The 25953-nt window shown below is 51.4% G+C and overlaps 3 protein-coding genes across 3 annotated transcripts; 1 reads left to right on the forward strand and 2 right to left on the reverse strand.

Annotated features, from left to right (window-relative positions):
* Positions 1–1636: 1636 nt before the first annotated feature.
* On the forward strand, positions 1637–4726 carry LOC100905380 (activator of 90 kDa heat shock protein ATPase homolog 1). Its single transcript, XM_003741928.2, has 10 exons — positions 1637–1769; positions 2058–2137; positions 2277–2392; positions 2628–2746; positions 2861–2967; positions 3167–3290; positions 3427–3560; positions 3721–3928; positions 4137–4219; positions 4447–4726. The coding sequence occupies exons 2-10, from the start codon at positions 2058–2060 to the stop codon at positions 4511–4513; spliced, it is 1038 nt and encodes a 345-aa protein (XP_003741976.1). The 5' UTR covers positions 1637–1769; the 3' UTR covers positions 4514–4726.
* Positions 4727–21448: 16722 nt separating this feature from the next.
* Positions 21449–23242, reverse strand: LOC100909260 (ATP-binding cassette sub-family D member 4-like). Its single transcript, XM_018638979.2, has one exon. The coding sequence runs from the start codon at positions 23240–23242 to the stop codon at positions 21467–21469; it is 1776 nt and encodes a 591-aa protein (XP_018494495.2). The 3' UTR covers positions 21449–21466.
* A 923-nt stretch (positions 23243–24165) lies between these two features.
* LOC100897151 (ATP-binding cassette sub-family D member 4-like) lies at positions 24166–25953 on the reverse strand. The gene has a single exon (XM_003741955.1). The coding sequence runs from the start codon at positions 25951–25953 to the stop codon at positions 24166–24168; it is 1788 nt and encodes a 595-aa protein (XP_003742003.1).

The following is a 25953-nucleotide window of genomic DNA, read 5'->3' on the forward strand; positions in this document are numbered from 1 at the left end:
ACGAGCCTTGACTGTCATTCTTCGGGTAGCTCATCAGCGAAATCCTCGCGGACGGAGTCATTCGATGCACAGGCCATGGTTTCTCGATTGAGGCAATGCGGATTGAGCCTTATTCGTCGAGGAGATCGAAGGATTCGTCGATTGCAGGAGTGTGGTACTTTTCGGAAGCCGCTGCTGCAGCTCTCTGCGCCTGGTACTGGCAGCACCGCCCGACGCTCCCCTGGCTTCTGGAGCGGCGCATTCCAATGAATTGAGGGAGCCCCTAATCGAGGGGAAAATGGAGATCTCTCCCTGATTGCGGGCGAAGTTGCGGAGGAAGCTCGAGCAGACCTCCCGATCAAATCCGAGAGTCAAGCTCGAGGCGCCTCGCAGACGATGCGACACCCCTCGATGATGACGATGATCCCTGCTGAGGTGAGGAATTCGCTTCACCGGCGGATCTCTCGCACGTAAGGACGGTGTCGAGGGAGTGCTCTCAGAGGACTCCGGAATCTGCCTTTCTTCGAATTGGAAGACGATCCTCTGTACAACCTGGACCGGCAGCTCGAACCCCGAGCCGAGCACGGGGAGATCAGGTTCACATCAGTAGTCATAGGTCTCGATGACTGCGCGCGAAGCTCGACAATCATAGAAGATCATCTACGAATACCATGAATATCCCACCAGATGGGTGCCTCGAGAAAGCTCGTCCGCATCATCAGCATCGTATTTACGCCGTGAGGGCCTTCCTGGGGAACTAAACGTACGTATTGGGTGGGTACATTTCCCTGCTCCATCCAATGCATCTATGCTCTACGCTCTGTCTGGGCTGATCTACAGCACGAGCGGCTTCCCCCCATCACTCCTCAATCGGTGCCTCATCATGCCAGCGTTCCACGGTACACTCCCAATCCTGCGAATCGAGAATCTGGAGCACCGAGTTGATCTTCGCGAACGTGGATCCTCGCGGAAGCCTGGCAAGCCCGACGAATTTGACCTCAATCGATGCTCCTCTCGGATTTCGGATCAGTCGCACTCTGGCACCGAGTGACGCCTTCCCCTGGGAGTCCACGATATCCTGGTTGAGCAGCTTGATCAATATAACTTTCCTCCCCTCTCACGATTCGGCTCAAATCATCGTATCGATGATTTTTCCAAGCCGAATCAGGGAAGCAACTATTTTCGACTTGAGCGCTATCAGACTTGAGACTCGGGCCATACATTTTCCGTCTACAACCGCGCCTAGGAGCCTGAGATCCCTCCGAAAACGGGGAAACTCTCGACGGAAGCCAGCGTTCCAGCGCTGTTTCTGTGCGGAATGAATCTCCGAGAAAGGAGAGCCATGCGGTAAATCGGGCGCAGCTCGCGGTTGAGGTGGAGCATCTTCGTGGATTCACTGAATACTATACTTCATCCGTCTTCTGAATGAAGCAAATGTCATGTCGGACAATGACTGGTGTACTTGAAGAGTGCTAAAACCAATCCCAAGTATTTAGATTGTTATAGGAAGGAGACGGGCTCTTCTTAGGCTGAGTCCACGCTAGCCTGGGCTCCGTGAGCGCTAAGCGGCTACGAAAGTTAGCGCCACTGGGAAAAATCACGAATGAACGCATTCGTATTGTGTCTTCCGCGCAGAGGTTTCTAGACGATTCCCGGCCCCGGCTGTGTAACTTTCGCCAGTAGCGGTGTGGTCCCTGTGAGTGGTCAATCTCGGCCCCATTCGGATTTTCGGAATAAAATCGCGTGTGAAGCTCCTGACTTTACGGCAGTGACCCCAAGAGGATACAAGGGTTAGTACCAGGATCAAGAAATTCGGTGCAAACTCGGTCAACGTGAATTATTTCGGAACATTCGAATCTGAGAGCTCGTCGTGATTCCATCATAAATGCTGCCGGCTCCTCTGCCTATGCGCGCGGAGCTTGAGATTGGGAGCCCGGAAAAAGAATATGCGCCCCCAGAGGTCGCGGGACTCGTCCGCTCGATGTCTCTTGTGGGAAAACATCTGACACATCGTCCTTCCGTCAGAGTCTTTTCCTTGTGTTGAGCTTCTTCTGTAATACACAATCGTTCTATTTCAGATGGCCAAGTGGGGTGAAGGAGACCCTCGTTGGATTGTCGAGGAGCGTCCCGATGCTACCAATGTTAATAATTGGCACTGGTCAGTTGAGATCGAATCTGAGCCCTCAAGCTAGGAGGTCTCGCAACCCAACTCGATGTTTCCTGGAACCATCCTCAGCCTTTGCGAAATTCGAACAAACTTCTTCCATGAAGAATTACATTATCTCACATTTCCACAGGACTGAGAAGGATGCAACGCAATGGTCGAAGGACAAACTGAACGCATTGTTCACTAATCTAGAAATCGAAGACACTATTCTATCTGTCACGATAACCGAAGTGAGCAAATTCGAAGGTTTGTCCTCTACTCCTGATGTTAAAGATCCGAAATCATTTTGTCATTGATCGATAATGGAGATTTCATGAGCTATCCCGAAGTCCAGCCCTCGGGCCAAGTTGACGACGGGCTGAGGAAATATACGTCGTTCATGTCCCACCCTGCTCGAGTCGGCGAGGACGTTCAGAGCTCATGATGGATTTTAGTGGTCCATGTCGTATAATGGAGTCCGTAATTCCCCATCCCTCAACAGGTGATGCCGTTGTCAATAATAGGAAGGCGAAGCTGATTTTCATTTATGATTTAAATTTGGAATTGAGTTGGGAGGGAAGATGTGCAGGGAGCGATGAAGTCGTCAAAGGGAAGGTTGAGGTGAGTTTCTCTGCGGGCTTCGTCACCGTTTTTCTGCTTACATCTGGCTTGGAGGCGATCCCGTAGTCGGGAATCCGAAATCCGGCTCATGACTTAAGAGAAGTTTCCCCCCAGATACCAAATCTGTCCGAGGAGAATGATCTTGATGAGATCGTCATCGACGTCATGCTCTCCGATCCCACAAGCGGCTTCGTAGCCGAGAAGATCAAAGCCATGATGAGGTGAGACCTTGGGGTGCGGTGGCTTTATTGTGTGCATCGCGACCGCGAGTGAATGCAGAACGAAGTCTGCCGGAGCTTCCGAGCTCACCGGAGCGCGAGGCTCGAGTCTGAATCAGGTGTTAGAGCTCGATCATCACATCTGCTGGTTCAACGGGGAGTACCTCAGCTGATCTTAAAATTGATCGTCGGTATTTTACAGGAGCAAAGGAGTCGACGTGATCCGAGACAAGTTATCAGACTATCTCAACGCCCTGCGAGCCGACTATAGCCAAGGTCTCATCTTGCCCACCAAGGGCGGAAACCTGAATGTCACCTCCACGAAGGTGAGGGTCTCGACGACAAATTCTTCGACGACGCTTCCGCGAGTCAAAATTCCTCGTTCCCGGTGTGCTCGCTCAAAGGTCGAAATTCCCAACCTACATGGGGGATCCTGTTAACATTGTCCGGTGGTATCCACAGGGAAAAACTGGGTTGAACAAGACTAGCACGTATCATCCCCCGAAACAAGACGCGGGAACGTCAGGAGTGAAGATAAACACCACAAACTTGACCATGGAAGAAGAATTCAAATGCACTGCCTATGAGCTCTACAGGTGAGAACAAAAGTTATTCTGTAGATTATTATTAATAGCCCGACGACATGTTTCATCTTATGATCGGAGTTCTTCGAACGATTCCTGAACTCATTAGTCGATCTACGCATAGGTTGCATCTCTGTGCGAAGTCATGTCTGATAGTCCAATCTTGTTCCAGAGTCTTCACTGTCCAAGACATGGTTCAGGCGTTCAGTCAAGGTCCCGCAGAGATCGTGGCGGAGATAGGTGGCAAGATCCTCATGCTCGATACCAATGTTTCGGGGAAGTTTCTGACCCTCAATCCGCCAGACCGGCTGGAGTTCTCGTGGAGATTCAAGAGCTGGCCTGCGGAACATTACTCGAAGGTCTCGATGACTCTTGATCAAGTGAGTACCGAGTCTCATTCTTCTTCCGGAACTGCTCCCTAATGACGTTCCGGGAATAAAAGTAGGCTCCTCGTCGAGTATCCCTGAGGGTTCCAGGGCTCTACCGATCAGGCAAAGACACATTCTGCCGTCGATTGCCACTCTACAACAAGTAGTGCGATCATATGAGGAGGAATAGGTTGTGACAGACTGCTCTATTTCTCCCCAGACAAACGACTCGACGAAACTGAAAATGATCCAGGAAGGAGTCCCCGAAGCGGAATTGGAACGCACCAGAGCCGGTTGGCAGAGGTCAGTATTTTGCAGGAATGATTCTTATCGGTGCCGATATGGGGATCCGGGCCAGGGCTAATTTCTCCGTGGGATAGGCTAAATCGCGTTCGGAATAGCTCTGCCAGGGACGCTGTTGACTCCCCCTGTTATGATTGACGGCAGCGCACGCGGCACCCGAACGCGAGAAATGCTTCCGGGAACTCGAGGAATACTGTGCTAAACGAATATCTCTGAATTATTTGCAGATACTATTTCGATGCCATCAAACGAACTTTCGGTTTCGGGGCCATCCTCAGCGGTGGCGGCTTCTAGAGAGCCGATTGGAATCGATCCGGAGCGGATAGATTCAACGGTTGACAGGATAGGTGCAACGGGAGCTCCAGGTCGAGTAAGAGCGTAAATTATGAGAGCAAACTGAACAGCAGCACGTAACGCTGTGTTGTAAAATGAAAGAGATTCTTCACTGTTCGACCCTATCCTTCCAGACTCAGTCTGTTCTCGGTAATAAAGTCCAGCGTCATTGTACAGAATCACTTGATTCGCTTTTTCAGTCTTTAGTTTTCGTTTCAGTCTTTTTACTTTAGCAGCTTTTCGATTAGCCGGGTTGAGGGGGCTGACCACCATGGCGAGAGCCACTGAGGTCACGTGTTTCCACATTCTCTCAGTTGAATCCGAGATATGAAAGCGCGATTCCATTCCTGATGATTGTGTGCGGATCCGGACGCTGGATCCTAGATTCTTCTGGGTAGGGACGTGACCATCCACCAACTTTCACCTCAAGATATTCGCCATCTGATTCCTCGATATCGGGTCATTCATGTCCTGAAAATGGGTGTCCGGGTTCATGTAGATAGGAAGAGTGATATTAACTCCCTCGACTCAACTCGATATGATTGTGACAGCCTCTTATTCAGTGGCGAATCTCGGCGCCATCCAAACACGGTCTAGCCCCCCCTGCCGAGGCATAATCCTGCTTACGCGCCTTGTTGGCATATTTATGTAAATTTTCGGCTCCTATCAGTTGACGACGAGTCATCGAGCCGGATGGAGCATGCGCTGAAATGAAACCCTTGAGCTTCTCAAACTGCTTGCGGAAAGTTGGGGTCATGGGTCATGGTGAGTGTCGTGGTAAAAAAACAAGGTTGATTGAGAAAGTTTCGCGATAGGGAAGAACGCCCTGGGAGCCATGGAGACCGACAATCTTTCTTGTTAGCCGCATCACCCCGGTAGTCGACATCCTCGAACGAATTTGCGTCAATGAAAGCAGTAACGAAGAATGAACCTCGGATCCTCCAAGCCCGTCTAGTGCTTCTTGTTTCCGTATTAATTGCCGAAACTCGGGATTTCCACTGGTGAGGTCGTGAGACCATCTTCCGGAGGAACACATCGGAACCGTTCCTGAAACTTCCCCTCATAGTCACTTAAGCTTCGGTCCCAACCTATGAATGCTGGGAGAGTTTTTCTGATGCGCGTGGTCTGGAAAGCCGACCTTGGTGTCTGTGGCAGGATTTTCTGGGACGTTCTCATTTGCTCGAGCAGCTCGTGATGCTCATTTGATTTGATCGAACCCTTTGACGCACAGCTCTCATCTGAAGGTCGTTTTCCCTGAGGGGATGCGCGATTCGCCCGCAAGGACTCAACGCCGCGCCGTATCGGTCAAACTATTTGTTGGATCCAGGTTCGGAGCGAATTTCCGGGAACTAGTCAACTTCGACCAGGTTGAGCAATCGATTGTCCTCCATGAGCGGGGCTCCATAGCCGAGTTTTCAGGTCCAGATTTTCAGCGAAAACTCCCACTATCACACGACTGCGCGATTCAGGCTCTACACAGAGCGGTGTTCGAGCTTTGTCTTCATGGAATCAGCTCTTAGACGTAGGCATAGGATCCCAGCGCAAAAACTTGTTTTACGTCCTCAGAGATTCCAAGTTCTCTCCAGTCTGTCTAGGGCCGACAAGTCTGCCTTTCAACCACGCGCACGTGACGAACCATTTCGCCCGACTTGAACACTCCCGCGAGAACACGTGGGCGTCCCTGGCTAATATTCTCCGGCCTTACGTATACTCTACTGGCTGTCGTAACAATGCAGATCTCTTCAGTTCTCCTAGTTTCTTATTTTTCCTGATGTGGCTTGCTAGTTCCCCAAACAAGTCGTGCCTGACCACGAACACAACGACGACCCTGACCACCGAATACATTACGGGACCCGCGGTGGCGCCTGACAACAAATAATGATCTGACCCCAAGATCCTTGCAAAGACTTGTTGCTCGCGACCGGATATTGAGGAGCCAACAAAAACCTACTTTACATTGGCCCTCTGCGCACAGTCAATTTTGCATAATTCATGTTTGCTGACGTCTTCGCTCCCAACAATCGGTCTACTCTCGAATGGAACGCACCTTGCTCGTATGTCAACGGACAGAGAGTTATTTTCAACGAGTAAAGCATCGCGGCCAGACGGTCCCTTCCAGCGAAATACTTCATTCAAGTTCGCTCCGCTAGGAAACATTGTCGTTGAACATTATTACGCATGTGTTCGCTGTAGGGAGGCGACCAGAAGAATCTCGGGGCAGACGGACGCCTGCTACGGCCGGGATCTTGCCACGGGAGCTACGAAGCCGGCTTTGACTTCGTGGATTTGTTCAACGGAAATTCGACGCAACCACTGCCGCGTTATGTCTGTAAACACAGCAGAACGGCATCGGTGTCTTCAGCCGTCCAGAGAGTATTCGCGGTTCCAGCCATCGCTCGGTTCGTCTGACTGAGGGTGTCTGACCACTCTGCGAACCACTAAGTGAGCGAGAAGGACGGAAAAAGCCCACACGAAAGCAATCATGCGTTTGTTCTTTGTTTAGAACGCCGCGCCGTCAGCAACTCTCTCGTTTTCGAGACAGTCTCGAGCTGGAGATAATACTCAGCCGCGGTCGCTTATGCGTCTGACAGCCGTCGATCGATAGATTCTAATTAGGCAATGGAAGCTTCATTCCGTCCTTGTCTGAACAGACTCCCAGTCGACACGAAACCTGATGCCTGCAGACCGGACCCACGAATTTGGAGACGCGGCGACAACTCGGCTAGCACAGGCAGAAAGTTTGGGTCGGTCACTTCTTCTCCGTTTCATCTGCACAGTTGCTGGCGAACTCTTTTTCGCCGGTTCCTACGGGCGTATCGATCACCTGACTTCCTCCTCGCTTCATCATCACCGCGACGGCCTCGCTGCTTCGGAACCGAGTACGTGGGCGCTTGACTTAGTTGCCAATTGTTGCTCGGGCTAATCTCTAGAAACAGCTGAAAACGAGAGCAACCGGCTCATTGAGTGAGCTTCAAACTGGGTCGCGTGCCCTGAATCTCATATGCATGATGCATTATCCAAGAACTTCGGTAGCTCTTCACTCGAACAGATATGAGTTTTTCGACGGGAACGCTCAAATCGCATCGATGTGTTTATATTTTCTCTCATAAACTGATTTCGTCGCTCGTCGTCCCCTCATTCGTGTTTGTCACAGATAACTGCTCAGCTCGGTAGAACTGTGAGGGTCAGGTGGTCGAAGTGAATCCCGCACCCCCGCATTTCTCGTCTCGAAATGCTTATGACTAGGAACGGGGGGGATGAAATAAGAAAGGCCGACGCTCCTGGAATTCTGGACGCATATCCAGCCATCTAGAATTCGTGGTCATTCTGAGAATCTCAGGCAAGATGACCTGGGGTGAATAAATGATATTCTTCCAAGAGCCCAATCGCGAGCAATTTTCAAGTTTCTCAGGAGCCGAGGTTCCTGCGAGCATTGGACGAATTGTGGAAGTAAGAGCGGAGAAGTACCATATACCAATCCAGCTACCAAGGTTTTCGCCGCTTGCCCGTCGGCAATGACTTCGCCTCGGTCGGATCGACGGGGTCGCCCTTTCTCGAGCCGCCGGACGGGTTCACAGTACCCCATGATTCTCAAGCCTTTGGCCCGATGAATAGCGTCACTACGGAGAAACGGGCGAGAAAAAACATAATTTAGCTCAGTGCGCCGAGAAATCGGCGCTCGACCCCTGCGCGTCGGTTTTTTTCCCCGCAAAACCCCGATAAGTGCCCGCGAATCAATGCCCTCCTTGATAATTATTCCAAACTTCCGGAATATCGTATATTATCGCGAGATTCTCTCGGAGAATTCACGTATGCTAGAGGATGTTTACCGAAAACCTGCTTATCGCGTATCAACGGGCGATATCAGCCGTGACTTTGATTAATTGAGCGAATCATGCAATTTTTAGTTGTTTACCGGGACGAAAATCGATTAAAGCGACTCGCGATCAAGGTGACGCTGTACGTCAGAGGCAGATGGCCACACAAGTCTTGCGTTGCTAACCCTTGATGTCAATCTCGAAGTGCCAGATCTGAACAGAGAGCTCACTCGCTTGACGTCATCGCGAGCTTGGTGACCTCATGGTGACAGACTGCTGCGATACGGTCGTCGGCGCGCTCGCTCATTCGTCGACATTCGAGACGTGGAATTGAATGATCTTCATAGGAATCCAGACGTCGTCGTCCCGAGAGTACGTATTATTTCGTCGTCAGACTTCTGAGCCTAGTTACAACGTCGACAGCCGACGTTGGAGACAAGGGGAATCTGGAAGTTTCTCGGAGGTCTTCAAATCCTCAGAGACTTTGAGGGACCGGAGCCCTGACAGCTCATACGCGGAGACCCTTGAGGAAGAGCTCGTCTCCGAATAAAGACGGATTTCCTATAGAGAAGTAGGAGTTGTAGGACGAGCTGATTCGGCTCTGCTCGATTCGCGAACCGCTCGGTATTATACCTGCAAGTTACCTGACAGCTCGTCGGATTTTCCATGTCCGCCGCAGGTTGCGACCTCCTCAAATAGACTGCTTGCTGTTCGACTACTTTTAGCCCCTGTAATTGGAGCGTCGGTTGTCAAGGGAACGCGTGGCGTGAGGATCCCGAATGGTGAGTTCGATGTGAGTGGTATTATTGTGCAGGGAAACAGCTCGACCGAGCTGAGAATGTCTCAGCACACACCTCGAGGAGCGGAATCGAAACCCACATCCGCCCGAGGTCATTGACTCATAGGCGAATCGGTACAGAATTAGGAAGTTCGCTGAAACCTCGATTGTTCGAGGATACATATATTGACCAGAGGATGCTACATATGGAGATACTAATACATTTGACATGATTGAAGGGGGAGATGGATTAGATCGCTCCCCGAAAGGCGCCCCTAGTCGGAATCACTGTTGTGACCCACGGAACTCGCTATCTAGGTACGTCGACGAATTTCCTTTGACGTAAATGCACTCAACGCTGGTCAGTGGCAAATGACTCACCGTCGACACGGTTGACGGAAGGGCATGGGAAAGTCAGCAGAATCGCTGGAAGTATGCTCGCCTTGACGGAAAGAAGCGCCTCTACTGAGTGCTCCCTGTCTGATGCTAAGGTACTATCCCGATTTGATCGAATCAACCTCCGAACCAAGAGCAATTCTTGAGCAGAGGTGATTTCCGGAGCCTCAGACAGGATAGATCCGATCAAATTCGATAAAGCTAGAAATTTTCCATTGAACGAGCGACGGCGGCGAGGAAGGCAAGAGAACAGCATCGTTCGCGCTGTATTCTGTACGAGCACGCGATTCATCGCGGCTCTGTACTAACCTGCTGGGCTGCAACCGTCTCGGGAATGGGGTAGGACGTCATTTCACGGGATCGGTCCCCTTCCTCGTCGACTTCCTATTGATTCGGTTTCTGGGCTTTTCGATCGCGAGTTCGAGCGACCGTTTTGAATGAGCCTCCTCTTTCTTCCACGTGTGACGTGTCCAAAAAGTCATATGACAGAAACGGTGACGAGGCATCTCGGTACTTCCCGTCGATACTTCGAGGGGAGAGTCGTTTCTCAATTTGAAAATGAGTCTCATCTGATATCTCCTCCGGCAATGTAATAGTGAATCAGTTCCAGAACAATTCATTTCGCGCAAGCTGTCCATTGAGATGGAGCTCGGTCCTTGTCTAGGCTCTCGTTTACCGTCGACATTCGAGCCCGTGTCAAACCGGAGACCGATCCATCCAGGCTGTGGAAGAGGCTCCAGATTCAGCACGGCAATGGTCGACAGTGATCGAGGCCCAGGAACGGAGGAGATGAATGTCTTTATTCGCTCCCAGGCCGAACAGCGATGATGCATCTCAGACTCGCCAACTTGATTCAATGCCGAGATACTGTTTACGACTTTTGCCTCTTAGCGGAGATTATTGCCCTGGGACTTACGGAACATGGACGGAAATCCCGAGCCCTCGTTAAGGGATTATGACTCAAGACGTCATCGCACTCTTGAGATTTCCTGTTTTGGGATCTTGAGATCCCAAACAGGAAAAAGCGGTTGATCGAGGACGATGATAAGGAGACTCCCGCAAAAACCGACTGAGGGTCACGACGTCACGACGAACTAACTGTTATCATCAGTAGGTCAATAGAGGAGCTACAAGAGGGCGATAAGCGATTGTTAGACGGAATCGAGAATCGGAGGCAGCTTTCTTTTGTGAGATGTCCTTTTCCACTCACTATTTATTCTCATGGACTTCATCTAAATCGGGTACATTCTCTTACAACGATGATAATGATTCTGGCATCATTCGACAGCGCGCTCATTCGACGCGGATCAAACTTCAAAAAAACGGTACTGCAAAGTACCGCGAGTATGTACACGATAGGAGGATTTTTTCTCAATCGACTCCCGACAAATATTGCAAACTATTAATCATGTTCGCACAGGCTGGATTCAGGCACTCACCAGGTCGATGGTCGTGGCCTAGGAACGGACTAGACATGATGCAGCTTGTCACATGGCCACGCTTCGTCGAAAACCCGATGGGCCAGCCACAATATAGCAAAGTATGCTCACCGTTCTGGGAAGTGCTCAGAACCGCCCCTGGTCCCTGGATTATTTCGTTCACAAAAACCGGATCCCGCTGAATCCCAATGGGGCCGATGGATCGACGAGCGGGTCAGAAACAGCGAGCGAGAACTCCGACGTCCAAAAAGCCGACGGAAGTTCGCGCCGATCGAGTTCTGACGTCTATCCAAAGGTTCAGCACTGAGCGGGACTCATTGTGAAGTTGGTGACGACAGACGGATTCCGATAACTAGCACTCCGCGATCAGCTGGCCGAATGAACGAAGTGATTCCTTCACTCCGAGTCATCACTCGGCCCTCGGAAGAAGAATTGAGCTCGGAGCTCGACGGGACTCTATCACGGACAGGTCAAGAAGAAATAGAGAGGAGGGACTCGCTACCGCGACGGGAAGTCCCAACAAATATTTTCATGATGATTTGCTCGCTTCGGGCTGCCTCCAACTGAAACTGGACTTCCTCAGACTTGATCGATCGCTGGAGCGTAGAGCCCAGAGCCTAAACGGCGGCATAGTCGAAGATTCAAATTGTTGAGTTTTGTAATCTAGGTCTGCTATCGTCGACTCCTATCCAGATTCCATGACATCCAAGAGAAGATCCCGACTGCTGAAACGGAGGGAAAAATTGCATCGGTCAGTTTCTGAAGTAATTCTATAGCTCCTATGCACTATATGGCCATGGAGCTTCCTACAAGAACGTCGATTTGATGTGAAAGATATCTTAATGACGAACAACGGGAGAAAGATTCTGTTCCGGAGCCGAAGAGCGTACCACCAAAGCAGAACGTCCGCATCGCAGTCGGCGTTCGAGCCGGAGAATTCGATTTCCGATGAATCCGTGCGCGGAGCGGTGTCCACGAACGGTTTGATTATGAGACGAGGCTCGAGGATCATTCTCCGGACTCAATCAATCTGTGTAATGGATGAGAACGCGGATGCCACGACGGAAGCCTCCGAGAAACTGAGCAAGTCTCAGGAATGGAGTTCCCCCCCTTTCCAGCGGAATATCGCCGACATTCACGACCGACCCCCGTAGGGGGGAAACCCCTCCGATGAGAAAGATCGCAGTTTGAAAATCGGTTAAAATCCGAAAGAACAACCATCTGAGCTTTGTGAATAGCCATGATTCCAGAGCGGAAACGGGAAGTCTCGTAGCCTCCTGACCCCAAAAACCGGGAAGCCATTCCTTTTTCCTCTTCCTTGTGATTGCTGTTGATTCGCATTCTGCATGCGTCTCCCATTGACTTGCCTGACAAAGCCGATAATGCAAATCGAAGAACTTTCTGCGCTGCGTTCCTCGACCCAAAAAAAAACAACCCGGTCTGCACACGGTCACGCGAGGTGGAAGATTCTCATGATGATCAGTCGCGGTCGCGCCGAATCGAAGGATCCTTTCGAAGATTCCGCCCCCATCTCCCTCCTAGGAATCATAGATCGGATTCGTTCTCGAGTCGATATTTAGAACGTCAGAACGAGCGAGGAACTCTCGACGCTGGAGATTCATGCTCAGATATGTCAGACGGAGTGACGTTGGATCTCGGAGATTGAGTTTTTGATCTCGAATCGAGAGCACATAAATTTCGCCGGAATCAGGGAATCGTCCTCGTAGATCCGTACAAGCCTTCAATTCGAGAAGTTTGCATCGAAACTCCGGGCTCTTCCGGGACTCGTCCTTAACGGATGTCTTGCGAGACAGAAATAACGAGATCTTCGATCGAGGAACGACAGAAACGTTGTCAGAGTCGGTAAATCACTCGGGCCGGGATCGAGAGACGGCTCTCCCCCTGAACTCATCACCAAGGGAACCCGTGAGAATATTACCGGGACTCTTCCTCGAGCAGCACAACTTGGACCTATCCAATACTGCAGTCGGGATTCCTCTATTCGGAAGAATTCGATGCGCGTCGAGCTCGCTGTCAGCATTGCGCAACGAGAAGTCGGATACGTGGAATCAGACAGGCTCCGGAAAGCGGTCGAACTAACACCGAGTCTCAATTAGTGCTCATTTTCCATTGTCTCCCTATTCCATCCACGCTGAATGCCCCATTCGCGAGGGCCCATGAAACCGATCGAATGATTTCGAAAAAGCCGACACGAGGGCGACGTGCACGGAATTTTCCGTTGATTCAGCTCTGCAGTAAATCGACCCGGCGACCACGAGAACACTCGATTCTTCCACGGCCCACGCACTATCGTGAACGGTGGAACGAAACCGAACGAGATCGTCACGTCGACGAAAATTCCAACCGTACCGACTCCGCGACGGAGAATGAAATAAAAGCTTCGGATAGCGTTCCACGGGACTCGGAGGGAAATAATATAAAGCGGCCCACCCACGGGATGTCTTGGAGCAGAAAAGAAAACCGATAAGGAGCGCTTCTGGCTCATTCCGAGTTGAGCTTCTGAATTTAGAACATTGTGGCGCACACAGGTAACGGAAAGCAGAATGAACACATGCAGAGTGTCTAGCCGGGTACCCACTAGGGATGTGGCGTTATAGAATCACTATGATCGATACTCACTGTCGGTCAGCTCCTAGGACACCGAGCACTCCGTTTCTGGCTGTCTTATGTACACGTCACGTAGTCTTCTGCTTCACCAGCCAGTAACCCCGTCACCGCGACCATCGTGTTCGTCGTTGATCGCTCGTTAGATTTCTTCGAATTATGTACAACTCGAACTCTTGATTGTGGTTGTTGGAATAACTCTTCGTCGATGTATCCTCCGACAATAACCATGATGAAGCTCGCTCGTTGCGAGTTTCTCGCAACAATCTACGCGTTCACGGTGTTGTTGTTGAACTCGCAGGGCCGTCGCTCGATGGACGGATCCACCGAGGGCACTGTCAGGAAGCTCATGACGCGCGGAGAAGTCGGCGGCGACGTGTTCATGTCGTCCCCGGCCCCTCCGGCACCGTCGTTCTCCTGGTTCTCCTGGGGAGGGGCCACATCCTCACAGATGATCATAGGAACTTTCACCGAGATCCTGAGGATCTCCATCCCCAAGTCCGGGGGTTCGAGGGTCGTGCTGTTTTGCGTTTGGAGCTTCATGGCGTGCGAGTGACAACGAGCTCAATGTTCCAGAGCACGAACGGTCTCGACAGCGGCGTCGTTTTCGTTAGCTCGTGCGTTGATGTGACTCGACGAACGCGAGCAGAACAATCGCAATGTAAGGAAGCCGCCGGTTGTAGTAAAGCGACCGGCGAATGAAGAGAGAAAGCGCGTTCGTAGCGAGAGCAGCTTGGGAAGAGGGCGTCCCGGGTCGGATATGCCGCGCGCGCGCGCCTGCTTGCGAGGGACGGATGATTCGCCGCTGTCTGGAAAGCCGACGCGCTCTGATCGCCTGGAAAGATGTAACTACGGCAGGCCGGCGATCGTCAGACGTCGGCGGCGGTCGACGTCAGCGCCGCCGGGAGGCGATCGGCGAGGGTGCGTTTAATTTGTCCCTGACTCGAGTTGCTCCCGCCTAACGCGCGTGAGAACGTTCGTCCAGTCGAGCAGGGGCCGCTCAGAATTAGAAAAAATGCCCCGAGTATCTCGGACGGGGAGCTCGTCGACTCGTCGCACAATTTGGAGCTCGGGTCGTGAGCGCTACGTCCCGAGTCGGGCCGATGACTTGCGGTAGCTCGCTACGGCTGAGCAGTTCTCGATGGCCTTCAGGCCTTCATTCGCAACCGAAGTTACCCGTAACAACCTGGATCGAGTTAAGTCTCCGCCAACTTCTCTCCTCTCGTGAGGAAACAATTAGACGATCGTTGACGGTCTCCCGATTGCTCGAAGTTGCCGCGTTATTCGCTGCCGTCGTCGTGTCCAAAAACGACGTTTGAGCCGTCGCCGACAAGGGAGATGACGCCTGGGGAACTAAACGGTCGGAATCGAGGAAATTCCCCGGAGAGCTGTCTTCGATGTCGGCAGCGAGAGACGACGCCGATGATACCGATGAATCCGTAGAGTCCTTCCGTTGACGGTTCGACGCAGAAGCGAAGGGGAGCATCCAGCTACTCACCAGCTGTCCAAGTTTTTCCGCCCGGTCCCACATACACTCTGGTGGTCGTGAGAATCAGACTCAGAATCTATCCACCGTCCTGCGGGCGTCTAGAAATGCGAGGGACCGCATCTACGTGCAGAGCAGAAGCGCTCCGAACCTGCCTCCTTGTCTCCGCAACTGGCCGCCACGGCGTACTCCACCGAGTGGACAACGCCACTCGACGAAGGGCATCTGCGCATGCGCGCAAGAACCCCCTTGCCTCACAGCCAGCCACCCACTCACCCACTCCTTCAGCCTGAGAGCGAGCAAGCGTGTGTGCAAGCCCGGAGCTCGCTTGCAGTCGCCGACTGGGGACTCGCAGAAACGGCTAAGCGTCGTCGCCATGACGGGGAAGTAACTGCAAGAGTCACAGTTAGCTTGGAATGCGCTTCAGGCGAAGGCGACGAATCCAAGCATGCTTAAATGCGGCGATAATTGCCGGCCGGAGTCGGATGCCGAGACTGACACGCTTGCTCGACGCACAGCCGGCGGGCAATTCGAGAGCATGCTTGTGTACCACTTCTGAGCAGACGCGGCTCCTGTGAGCCGGATCTCAATTAGCATCCTACGCTCCCAGAGCACATGTGCGTACGACAGTGGAATGGCTGCGTTCCGGGCAGAAAAATTGTTTCCTCTTATTCGGAATCAGAACGAAACTATTCGACAAATATCCTCAAAGTCGCACTTTCGCAACGCGATGGTGCCCAAGAATGACTCGACTTTCGAAAGGGGCAAATTTGAACGAGCTGGAGCTCACTAAGATTCCGGTCGCTGTAAATTCATGTCCCTGAATCGATTTTTGGGAGGAACTTTGCCTGCAACCGCAGCAGTTCGATGATATGATCCGTGGCAGCAGGGGGGATGCCGCTCGAACGATTCTCGATAACGCACGAAAGCCTCTGCGCGCTGCTATTTTTATTTTTCTGGAAATAATTCCCTAGACTTTTTTGAGCTCTACAAAAATATTTACTTCCTCATTTCACTCCCATCTCCTTTGATATTGCCGTGACGCCGGCTGGTGGAAATCTTGGCAAAAATAAATTCACAACGATTCCTCTTCGGGGTGGTGGGAGGGGGAGGGGATAGAAACTGCTCAAAGAATCTTCCCGAGGCGGGTGATATATCGAGAGGGGGTTCAAATTTCTTACGTTTACGCTGATGCTGGACTTTCTACATAGGCCTCCGCCACTAGTCTACAAAGTCCTCGGACCTCGCCTGCCTCGATGGACTCCCGATCTGAATTCGGGAGCTGGAAATGGTTTGGTAGAAATGTAGTATATTTATGAAGGGGACGGGTTATGTTCGCCCTTGGTGAATCGGTATCGCCCTTGAGGAGTCCTGAGGTTTGCCACAAGCTCAGGTTTCGCGACACCACTATCTCGCTTCTCGACCGACGGACGGATCGGGAAACGAGTCTTCTGAGCCGGAAGACGGAGATGCGCGGACTCTGGCAGGACTAGCTCTCAAGCCAGCCAGATCGAATAATCGTGAACCTGTTTGTTAGTTTGTTGGTTTCGACCAGAAAAGAGCTCTCGTACAGGAATGCCGCCTCATCGTTATTTGACGTTGGCGTTTTCTGGAGGAAATCTCTTTCTAACGTTCGGTGTTTCCGGCTTCGCTCGATCGCTTGGCCGCTCGATAGAACGGGAATCGAGACCTTTCCAGATTGTACCGCTAAGCCATTGGGGCTGGCGGAATTCCTCCGAGGGTCGTGCAAACATAAGAATTCACCCAATTACTCGGTAGCATCATCTGGTCACTGAACTGAAAGCCTCTTATTCATTCCGATCCGAAGTCTCTGGGCTCAAAGATGGTCGCCCGGCAACGACGAATGAGAGAGACGGGGGAGCAAGGAGAACATCAGATTGATGAAGCTGTAGGTCAATTACCCGAGCAGCTTCAGAGTAGACCTCGGGACGAACTTAAATCTCCTCCAGAAAACGAGATTTTTCTTCAAGGCCCTCATTAATTAAGGGTCTTGCCCGTCACGATGCTTCATCTCGGACTATTTTTTTCACCAAGCTGAAGCACAAGGCGGGTTTCTAGACGATCGATGAAAGCTGCTCTTTGTGATTGCTTCGACGTCGAGAGCAAGCAGAAGTTTCGCTAATGGGAAATTATAGTGATTCAGGTCTGCAATTCGTTACACAGAGGTAGCCGTATCGGATTGAGTCTGCTTGTCAGACGCTGAGCTCTCAGGTCGGGCCCTTATGCTTATGTTTGGAAGCTCCTCGAGCTTGTCGACTCCGAGGACTCTCAATCGCAGGCCACTCGCTGATTCTCGGTCTCTCTGCCGTGTCCGATGTTTTCAGTAATCTCCGATTCATTCTCTGAAGTAGCAAAGCGAATTGATGGGAATCGCCGTCCAGGCGAGGACCCTAATTCTACCAGAGGAGACCGAGACCGCATAACTTGTTGTTGTCACTTCTTCGAGAAGGGTCCGCAGATGCCAATACAAAGCAGCTGTCTTTCCCTGATCATTTCCGGAGCCACCATATCATTGCGTATCAGACTTGAGAAATGATTGTCAATTTCTCTCGGAGGGGTCTGGGCGGAAAGATTAATTTTCCCCTAATGAAGAGCTCGATAGAGAGTGTTCCCAACGCCGGGAGGGCCTGACCGATAGCTCGATGCTTGGCTGTTGGGGATCTGTATTCATGTGAACCATAACCTTTGACGGGCTTCCCGATTTGTTCGCGGGAGGTTTTCCGGCAGAGCCGCGAGGTCTGTGAATGATTCGGCGGTACAAGTCGTGGGTCGCGGAAAATACTTCCGTCAGAGTGAATGAACGAACTCAAGACTTGATCGATCATGCCGACGTTGTTTTCCGGCACGTACGGCTCGCTCATTCCTAACGTTAGCTGATGCATTCGGAGAGATATTCCATTCAGATGATATCGAAGAAATTATTAACCGCCTGGGGTGAGGCGTAGCGTCCGTGTAGCGAGTGGAGCGGTCGCCCCATTTTCTGTCGCGTATTCTCTGCGCAAGAATGCGTATTTACTCACCTGCGTAGCGCCTCGACAGCTGGGGGACTGAATTTCCGGAAAACTCAATTCGATCCCTAGATTGAGTTCCTCTGTAAGAGATCCAACGGGGAACTTTGGATTTTCATTTTTCTTTGTAGAAACGGAGACATCTTCTTTTGGCGGGATATCGACAATCGGAGTTGAGATAGACAGCTGCAGCTGAAAGCGACCTGCTCCTGTGGGGAGTCCATTCGAATGGAAATCTCGATGCGAAACCCTGCTGCGCGTGTGGCTCCGAGAAGTTTACGACGATGTTTTTGTCCCTCGACGCATCATGCGAATAAAAATATGAGGAGGTCTAAAAATAAAGCTCTTCCTTCATCCGCGCGCAAGTTCTCAGCGTCAGATTTCAGCTGAACAATGTGGCACGAGCCCGTCAGCTCAGTGATCGCTGACGTCGGCTAGGAGGGAGCCCGACAAGAGTTCTCCGTTGACGGATAGCCGTTCAACGGAATGAGGCGGATCGCGATGGCAATCTCACTGATATCACTCTGAGAAATTGCAACGGGCTGATTGAGCTATTCTCAACGTCTCGAAGAATCATGCAACCGAGGCTCTATGCCTCAAGCCTGCATTCTTGAGATGCATTGTTCACGTCGGAGATCTCCCATGAGAATCTCTCTGGCTAGAACAAGAGCTTAGACATTGTGAGCACTGGGGGGAACTTCCCCGAAGAGAACTTAGAGCTGAATGAGGACAAAAGCGCTTTCTTTTCCGAGGTTCCTCGAACGCATTGTTCAAACTCTGCCCGGAAACACGCTAAACTTGTCCGGATCTGGAATCCGAGAGAAGCCTGGACGCCAGAGGGAGGAAGATGGACAGCGTCGAGATGATGGGTATTAGGTGCAGCGCTCGTGGAGCGTGCATGTCAACTCGCTGGACGCCGCGCAGACGGTGAAAGGCATTCGAACGCTTCAATGAGGTCATCGTCGAACATCCCTAGTCCGGGACCGTGAGGACCACAACGGCAGTGTTCGCAGGGAAGGTCCTTTTTCGGCCCCCTACGACATTGATTCGATTTCATTTCCGCTGGCATCAAATACCATCTTGGACCTTCAAATGTGACAGGAGATACCCGTACTTCTTCCCTCAATACGAACGTCAAAATCTCCGTTAGGGCCCCGTGCTTAGGGAGAGGAACTTGCGATCCGATGGCGAAGGGATCCTGGAATTCATCAGCGAGCTACGTTCGGCCTCACTTTCCCGATCTGCTCCAGTAGGTCGAATCGACGGATGCGGAAGCTGAGCCCGCCCAGAATTTCGCTCCGGGATTCTGTGAGAAGGCTTGTTCGTTCATCTACAGTCGAAATCGAGCGGGTACAAAAAAATCGAGCACTCTCCCTCAAAGTCCAGGGCCCCATCTGCCGTGTGACCACTTGAGCACTCCGATTCCCGGTTCTCTTGTTCTCCCGTATGTGGGGATCTGACGACTACGGATCGGGAGATGCCTAGAAAAACGGAGCATCGCCGCTCGAGCGTAGCTCCACGCTGAGACTGAGACATACATACAATCAGAACTTGTTTCTTTCTCCACTACTTATAAATGAGGTCTTTCGGGGCGAACCACGAGGGGTCTTTGGAATCGACGGTTGACTATGGGAGAAAGGTCGTAATCTCGAGAACTCACACGGGAGCGTCAGATATTCGCGTCACATCGAGCTCCAGATTTGCCAGTATAAATGCTTTCATAGACGGAATAGCGTTCCCGCTCGAGTCTGTGCAAGTAGCACCATCCCGGGGCCCAATCGGACCAGTGACGGCTCCTGCGAGGCGCGGGCAGGTATAGCCGTCGGTCTCCCGCAGCGAGCTCTCTGGTCTCCTGACACTTCATTACGATCCGTCTTCGCTTGGTTCCGTGTCTCGGGTATCCTACAGCCGGAGCAGCTACAGCACTCGTTCGGTGCAGAAAAAAAAATCGGTTTCATCCAACAGGCCCTGGACAGGAGTCCCCGAGCCCACACAATCCGATTCTTGATCGGAGGATTTCCGCGGGTCTCTCGATTCCTCCTGAGGTTGGAGCACACTCGCTCGGGCTAGAAGGACTCCCTATGGTTCTGGACCTCATTTCCCTGAAAAGCGCGCTTTCTGCGAAAGGCCAGCCGCTTCCCACAGAAACTCCAATTCATTGAGAGGTCCATGCCGAACTACTAAACTCAGTTTTTCAAGATTGATCCGGCACTTCAGAGCGACAGGTCCGATCCTAGCCTTCGTGGCCGAGACATATCCGGTATCCTATCCAATACGGGGTTCGGAATATATTGTAGTTAGAATATCATGAAGAGACGATTCGACACTGAGTGGTCCAACTTCGGTTCGAGCTTGGGAACCCTGCACTCTGGGAATACTCCATCACCTGATTCAAATTCTACTTGATATCGTGGGGATTCTGCGCGCGAAAGGTTCCCTGCAATATAGTAGGAGAGTTTTTTAACCCTCAGTGAAGGACCCGAAGCTTCCACGATCGATATGCTTCTTGGAGCCTAGCCTCCTGTGTTTGATGCTCCTCAGAGACATTGCTATGCCGGCCGCTTTCCGTCACGAAACTTAATCGCTCCCGCCGACTAGTCCATGATGAGCTCTCCAAGATAAGTTCACGGCAATCCGTCGATCACTCTTTGCAGTTTGTCCTACCGTACCCGAGAAGTCATCGAAAAAAGCTGACCTTCCGACCCGCTCCGGGAGCAGAAAGCATCTCCCGACTCTCGGAAACTTCAATTGAGGACGGCTTGAGTATTAGGCTCATACTCTATGAGTCACAGACTATGACGGATTCTGGGACGAGGTAGGAATCAGATGGAGAATAGCAACCAATCCTAGGGGCCTTGATGCTCCGGAGCGTAGTTGTTCGGGAACATCTGAGTAGATTTCCTCCGTTTTCGGAATGGACTTTGCGCCGGTCGGAAGATCCCATCCCGAAACTGAGGGTACCCTGTTCCAGCTCCAGTCCACCAATGTCACGCTCTGCGAAGAAGCCGAATCTGACGACGCCAGTTAGCGAATTCAAATGAATCGCATACCCCCCTCCTATAGGTGTAGTCGGAATCGCCCTGTCGTGAAATAAAGATTGCGAAGTCTGGGATGGAGAGACATCACGTCCGATTCTTTGTAGGGGATCAATCATGAGAAACCCCGTCTTGCCATCTTTTCTTATGAGTCATCGGGCTGGGACTGCGAGAGTCTTAGCCTCAATCTCGGCCATCGATGGAGGTTCGACATCCGCCCGGTCCAATTACGAATTACTGTTGTACATTTCAATGTATGAAGAGCCTATTCATTGCTAAGAGAATTTCTCCACGCCGAAAATGCATCATCACTCATTACACACGGATCTACACTGTCGAACAGTCCAGGAGGAGTCATGGTGGAATTCCAAGATTCTGTCGTGGAATTTGTACAAATTATCCCGGTCATGGGAGACCGTTATGGTTTTTATTCCTCGGGTGCGGCACTCCCTGAAAAAAGTCTCCACCAGCGGCTTGTCGAGCGCGTTTGTCGCTTCGTCAAGGAACACGAGCCTCGGTCTGTGGATCAGAACTCGCGCCAAGGCCAATCTTTGCCGTTCCCCGGACGATAGCACTGCCAAGGTCCGTTCGTCTAAATCGTCGTCGAGGTCCATCTTCAGTCTTTCGAAGACTCGGGCTAGGTGTAGTTTGGCGAGGATTTCCGCGATGTCACTCCCGTCGCATTTTCCCGTCTCCTTGCCGTCCAATGGATACATCAAAGTCTTCCGCAGTGTATTGCATGCCGCTCCGAAAAACATGTTTTGGGAGAGGAACATCACTTGATCGTTGTGTCCGCCGAACCTAGCGTGGCCTTCGGCAGGCCCCCACAGTTTTCGGAGAACTCTCAGAAAAGAACTTTTCCCCACGTTACTGGGGCCGGTTATCAGGATACTGAAATCGGTGTTGATATCGATATTCAATTTGCGGACTAGAACAGTCCCGTCTGGTCCGGTGACTGTCAAGTCCCTCACAGAATACGAAGGCTCACTATCAGTTGATCCTTGCTCGTTGATGATCTTGCCCGAATCGTCCATCCCGCCGAGGAGCTCGGCGACTCTCCGGATCATGGCTTCGATGTGGATGAGGTAACAGATGATGCTGACATACCTGTGGCACAGAACGCCGAGCTGTGTTACCACGAAAACAGTTTTCGTCCACTCGGTGCTGATTTCAGCTTCTGACAGATGGCTTCTGTAGGCGAATATATGAGCTCCGCAGATGATGAAGGTCACGACCTTAACCATTCGACCGTCCAGAAGCGTGACGAAGAGGACAGGAAGATAGAGGTATTGAACGATCTTCGATGCTCGCAGTAATTTACTGAACGTAATTTCAGTGTAACGAAATTCTGCGAGGTCGGCTCCGTGCACGAACGCGATACGTTCCGCGTTTTCAACGATGTCCAGGTGCTGTTGTCGGAAACGACCCTCCCAGCGTTGTTTCTCACAGACTCGTGGGACGATGGGGTTCTGCAGGAGTCTGTTCAGAAATACGATAAGGAAAAAATAGCCCACGATGATGAAAGAATAGATCCAACCGAGAGTCGTTCCGACCTGACAGACGTAGTATGAGACAGTGAAAGGGGTTGTCAGGATCGCCGACAGCATCCAGCACAGCGACTCGGCGAGAATGTCGACATCCGAACCGATTCTTTGGTCTGGGTTCGAGATTGGCTTTTCCGCACAGTTCACTTTGTAGAAGTTGTGATTTCGGAAGTACAAACGGTGGAGCTGCCGCGTCAGGGTCTCCCTGAACGTGACGGTTGCGTATCCTGAGAGGAAATTGTTGCACGCGCCGACTAGCGCACCGCAGACAGCGATCCCGCCGATCCAGATGGTCAACAAGGAGAAACCGCGGGCGTCCTGTCGCGTCACGGCACCGACCATGTCTCCCAGTAGCATGCCGTTCTTGAAATCCAAACCGTTTTCCAAGCCTTCGAGTATACACAAGAGCGGCAGGAAACTGCAGAGCATTTTGCTTTCACGGAGCACGGTCATGAAAATTTTCCACACTTCGGCGACGATGTTCGGGAGTTTCGAGAACTCGACCCGATCGAGCTCGATTTTGATGTCGCTCAGGGGCATGGCTGCTCACAGCATGGTCCCGGGATGAATCGCGCCGGTGACCGATCGCGTACTGAGCTCGCTAGCCACTGATTGGCCAATAACTCTCGACGGCTTCTTTCCAGACCGATGCTGATATTTATATATCTCTGCAGTCCATCGGCCGCTGACGCCATGGTGGATGACCACTTGTATAAGGACAACGGACTCTTCAGGAGAATATCTGACACAGTGGCCTTGGATTGAGGCCGAGTGAACTTCCCTCCGAGGGGGTTCATGAAAAATGAAAAATCCTGGCGGATCCCCAGGGGTAGAGCTAGCAGAGGAACGATTCGCAAACGACGTCGATTGCATTTCCATGCTCGGTGGAGACTTCTTATTCGATGAATGTCTATTACACTGGGGAATTCATGTGCATTCTCCGATTCTCTCGCTGCAAACCCAATCGAGTAGAATCGGCTTGCGTCTGAGCATAAGATTGGTATGACGAGGACATATATCGTCCCTTCTGATATTTATGCCCCTCACTGACTTACGAATTGGCGAGCAGGCAAAGAAATCCGGATTTTCTTCCAAATAGTGTCCCGTTCCTCCTACGCGGCACTTCTCTCAAAGGGGATGCCGATGCTTAGGGACCAGGAATCTTTGAGAACGACGCGGTGCAGTAAATTGTCCGCAAGGAGGCTCGTCTCGAAATGCGGGCATCCTCACACGAAGGGATACTTCACGGGGAGCCTGGAGAGGCTGAGACGCTCGACCATCGGGATATGTGTGTGAACTCAAGCTTTCGTGAAAATAAACCATCTCAGGATTTAGGATACAGGATACATATGGGTCAATCATACAAGAAAACGGTGTTCGACGGAGGTGTGGTCGACGATTCCGAGCACCATGTCGAAACCAGTGCCTTCTCGTCATAACGGGAAGACCTATTTATTGGAATTTCACACGGTCTCTCTCTCAGAATTATTGTCAGCCAAACATTTGATTGTCCACGTTGAATCTTCCCGCAATTCGAGGATTCTATCGTGGAACTCTAACAAGTGCTCTCGATTATGCGTCACAGTCACCGTGGTTATTCCAAGGTTCTTACATTCACGGAAGAAAATCTGGATGAGAGTTCTGTCAACTGCGTTCGTTGCTTCATCCAAGAACGCGAGTTTGGGCCTATGAAACAAGATACGAGCCAAGGACAATCTTTGTCGCTCACCCGACGAGAGCACTGACAGCGTGTGCTCGTCGATTTCTCGATCCAAATCCCCGGCGAATCGCTTCAGAACATGCGACAACTTCAGTTTCATCAGCACCGCGAGCAGTTCGTCCGTCGTATCTCTTCCGATCGCGGCATCATCTCGAGGATAAGTGAGAGCTTTCCGTAGTGAGCCGCAGGCCGCTCCGAAGAACATGTTTTGAGAAACGAACATGACCTGACTGCTTTGTCCGCTGAAGATGACCTGACCTTCGGCTGGGAGCCACAATCTCCTCAGAACGCGCAACAAAGAACTCTTGCCAACGTTACTGGGTCCACAGATGAGGATGTTGTGTCGTATACCGAAGTCGATATTGAGCTCTCTCACGAGAACTTGTCCATTGGGCCCGACGACGGTGAGATTCCTAAGTGAATAACGAGGTTCGGTATCCAACGTCCCCTGTTCGTTGATAATTCTGCTCGAATCATCCATCCCGTCAAGTAATTCGGCTATACGCCGAATCATGGCTTCGATATTAATCAGATGACTGATTATGAAAACGTATTTGTGGCATAGCGTCGCCAATTGAGATACGAGGAAGAATATTTTCGTCCATTTGGCGCTGAGATCGGACTCGGAAAGCTTGTTTTCCGTTGAAAATATATGAGTCCCGCAAATGAGAGCGGTCACTACGCAGACCATTCGGGAATCGAGACGCATGACGAAATGCACTGGAATCGTGAGGAATTGCACTACTTTCGACGCTTGCACGAGCCTGTTGAATGCCTGCTCCGTGTAGCGATACTCCGCGGCGTCGGCTCCGTGCACGAAAGCGATTCGCTCAGCGTTCTCTACGACGTCGAGATGCTGTTGTCGGAAGCGGCCTTCCATCTTTTGTTTTTCACACACTCTGGGGATAATTGGTTTTCGGAGAACTTTGCTGAAGAAGACGATCACGAAGAAATAGCTGACAATAATCATCGAGTATGTCCAGCCGAGGGTGCTCCCCACTTGAAAGAAGTAGTACGTGATTGTGAACGGTGTGGTCATTATCACCGACAGCATCCAACACAGATAATCACCCAAGATGTCGACGTCGGAACCGATGCGTTGATCGGGATTCGGTAGAGGTTTCTCTCGGCAGTTAACTTGGTAAAAGTTGTGATTTCGGAAGTACATATTGTGCACTTTACGGGTGAGCACCTGACGGAACACGACGTTTGCGTAGGCGGTCAGGAAGATCCTACAAGTGCCAACCACGGAATTGAGCAGTGCGATGCCCGCGATTGCCACGATCAGGGTCGAATATGCAGAAGTGTCCTGGCGCGTCACGACACCGACCAGCTCTGCTATCAACATACCACTGTGGTAGTCCAGACCGTTCTCAATGCCCTCGAGTATACACAGACTCGGTACAAAACTACACAGTAATTTGCTGCGACGCAGAACAGTCATAAAAATTTTCAGCACTTCCGCCACGATATTGGGAACTTTTGAAAACTCGACGTTCTCGAGTTCTATTTTTATGTCTCCCGGGGGCAT

This window comes from Galendromus occidentalis, unplaced genomic scaffold (assembly GCF_000255335.2).
Source record: "Galendromus occidentalis unplaced genomic scaffold, Mocc_1.1 scf7180000077231, whole genome shotgun sequence".
NCBI classification, from domain to species: Eukaryota; Metazoa; Arthropoda; class Arachnida; order Mesostigmata; family Phytoseiidae; genus Galendromus; species Galendromus occidentalis.

Bases quoted from the DNA above. Each gene is read 5' to 3' on its own strand.
- LOC100905380 (XM_003741928.2), top strand. From the start codon at position 2,058: ATGGCCAAGTGGGGTGAAGGAGACCCTCGTTGGATTGTCGAGGAGCGT. The intron at 2,138-2,276 runs GTCAGTTGAGAT...ACATTTCCACAG, and splicing joins AATGTTAATAATTGGCACTG to GACTGAGAAGGATGCAACGC. The intron at 4,220-4,446 runs GTCAGTATTTTG...AATTATTTGCAG, and splicing joins ACCAGAGCCGGTTGGCAGAG to ATACTATTTCGATGCCATCA.
- LOC100909260 (XM_018638979.2), bottom strand. From the start codon at position 23,242: ATGCCCCTGAGCGACATCAAAATCGAGCTCGATCGGGTCGAGTTCTCG.
- LOC100897151 (XM_003741955.1), bottom strand. From the start codon at position 25,953: ATGCCCCCGGGAGACATAAAAATAGAACTCGAGAACGTCGAGTTTTCA.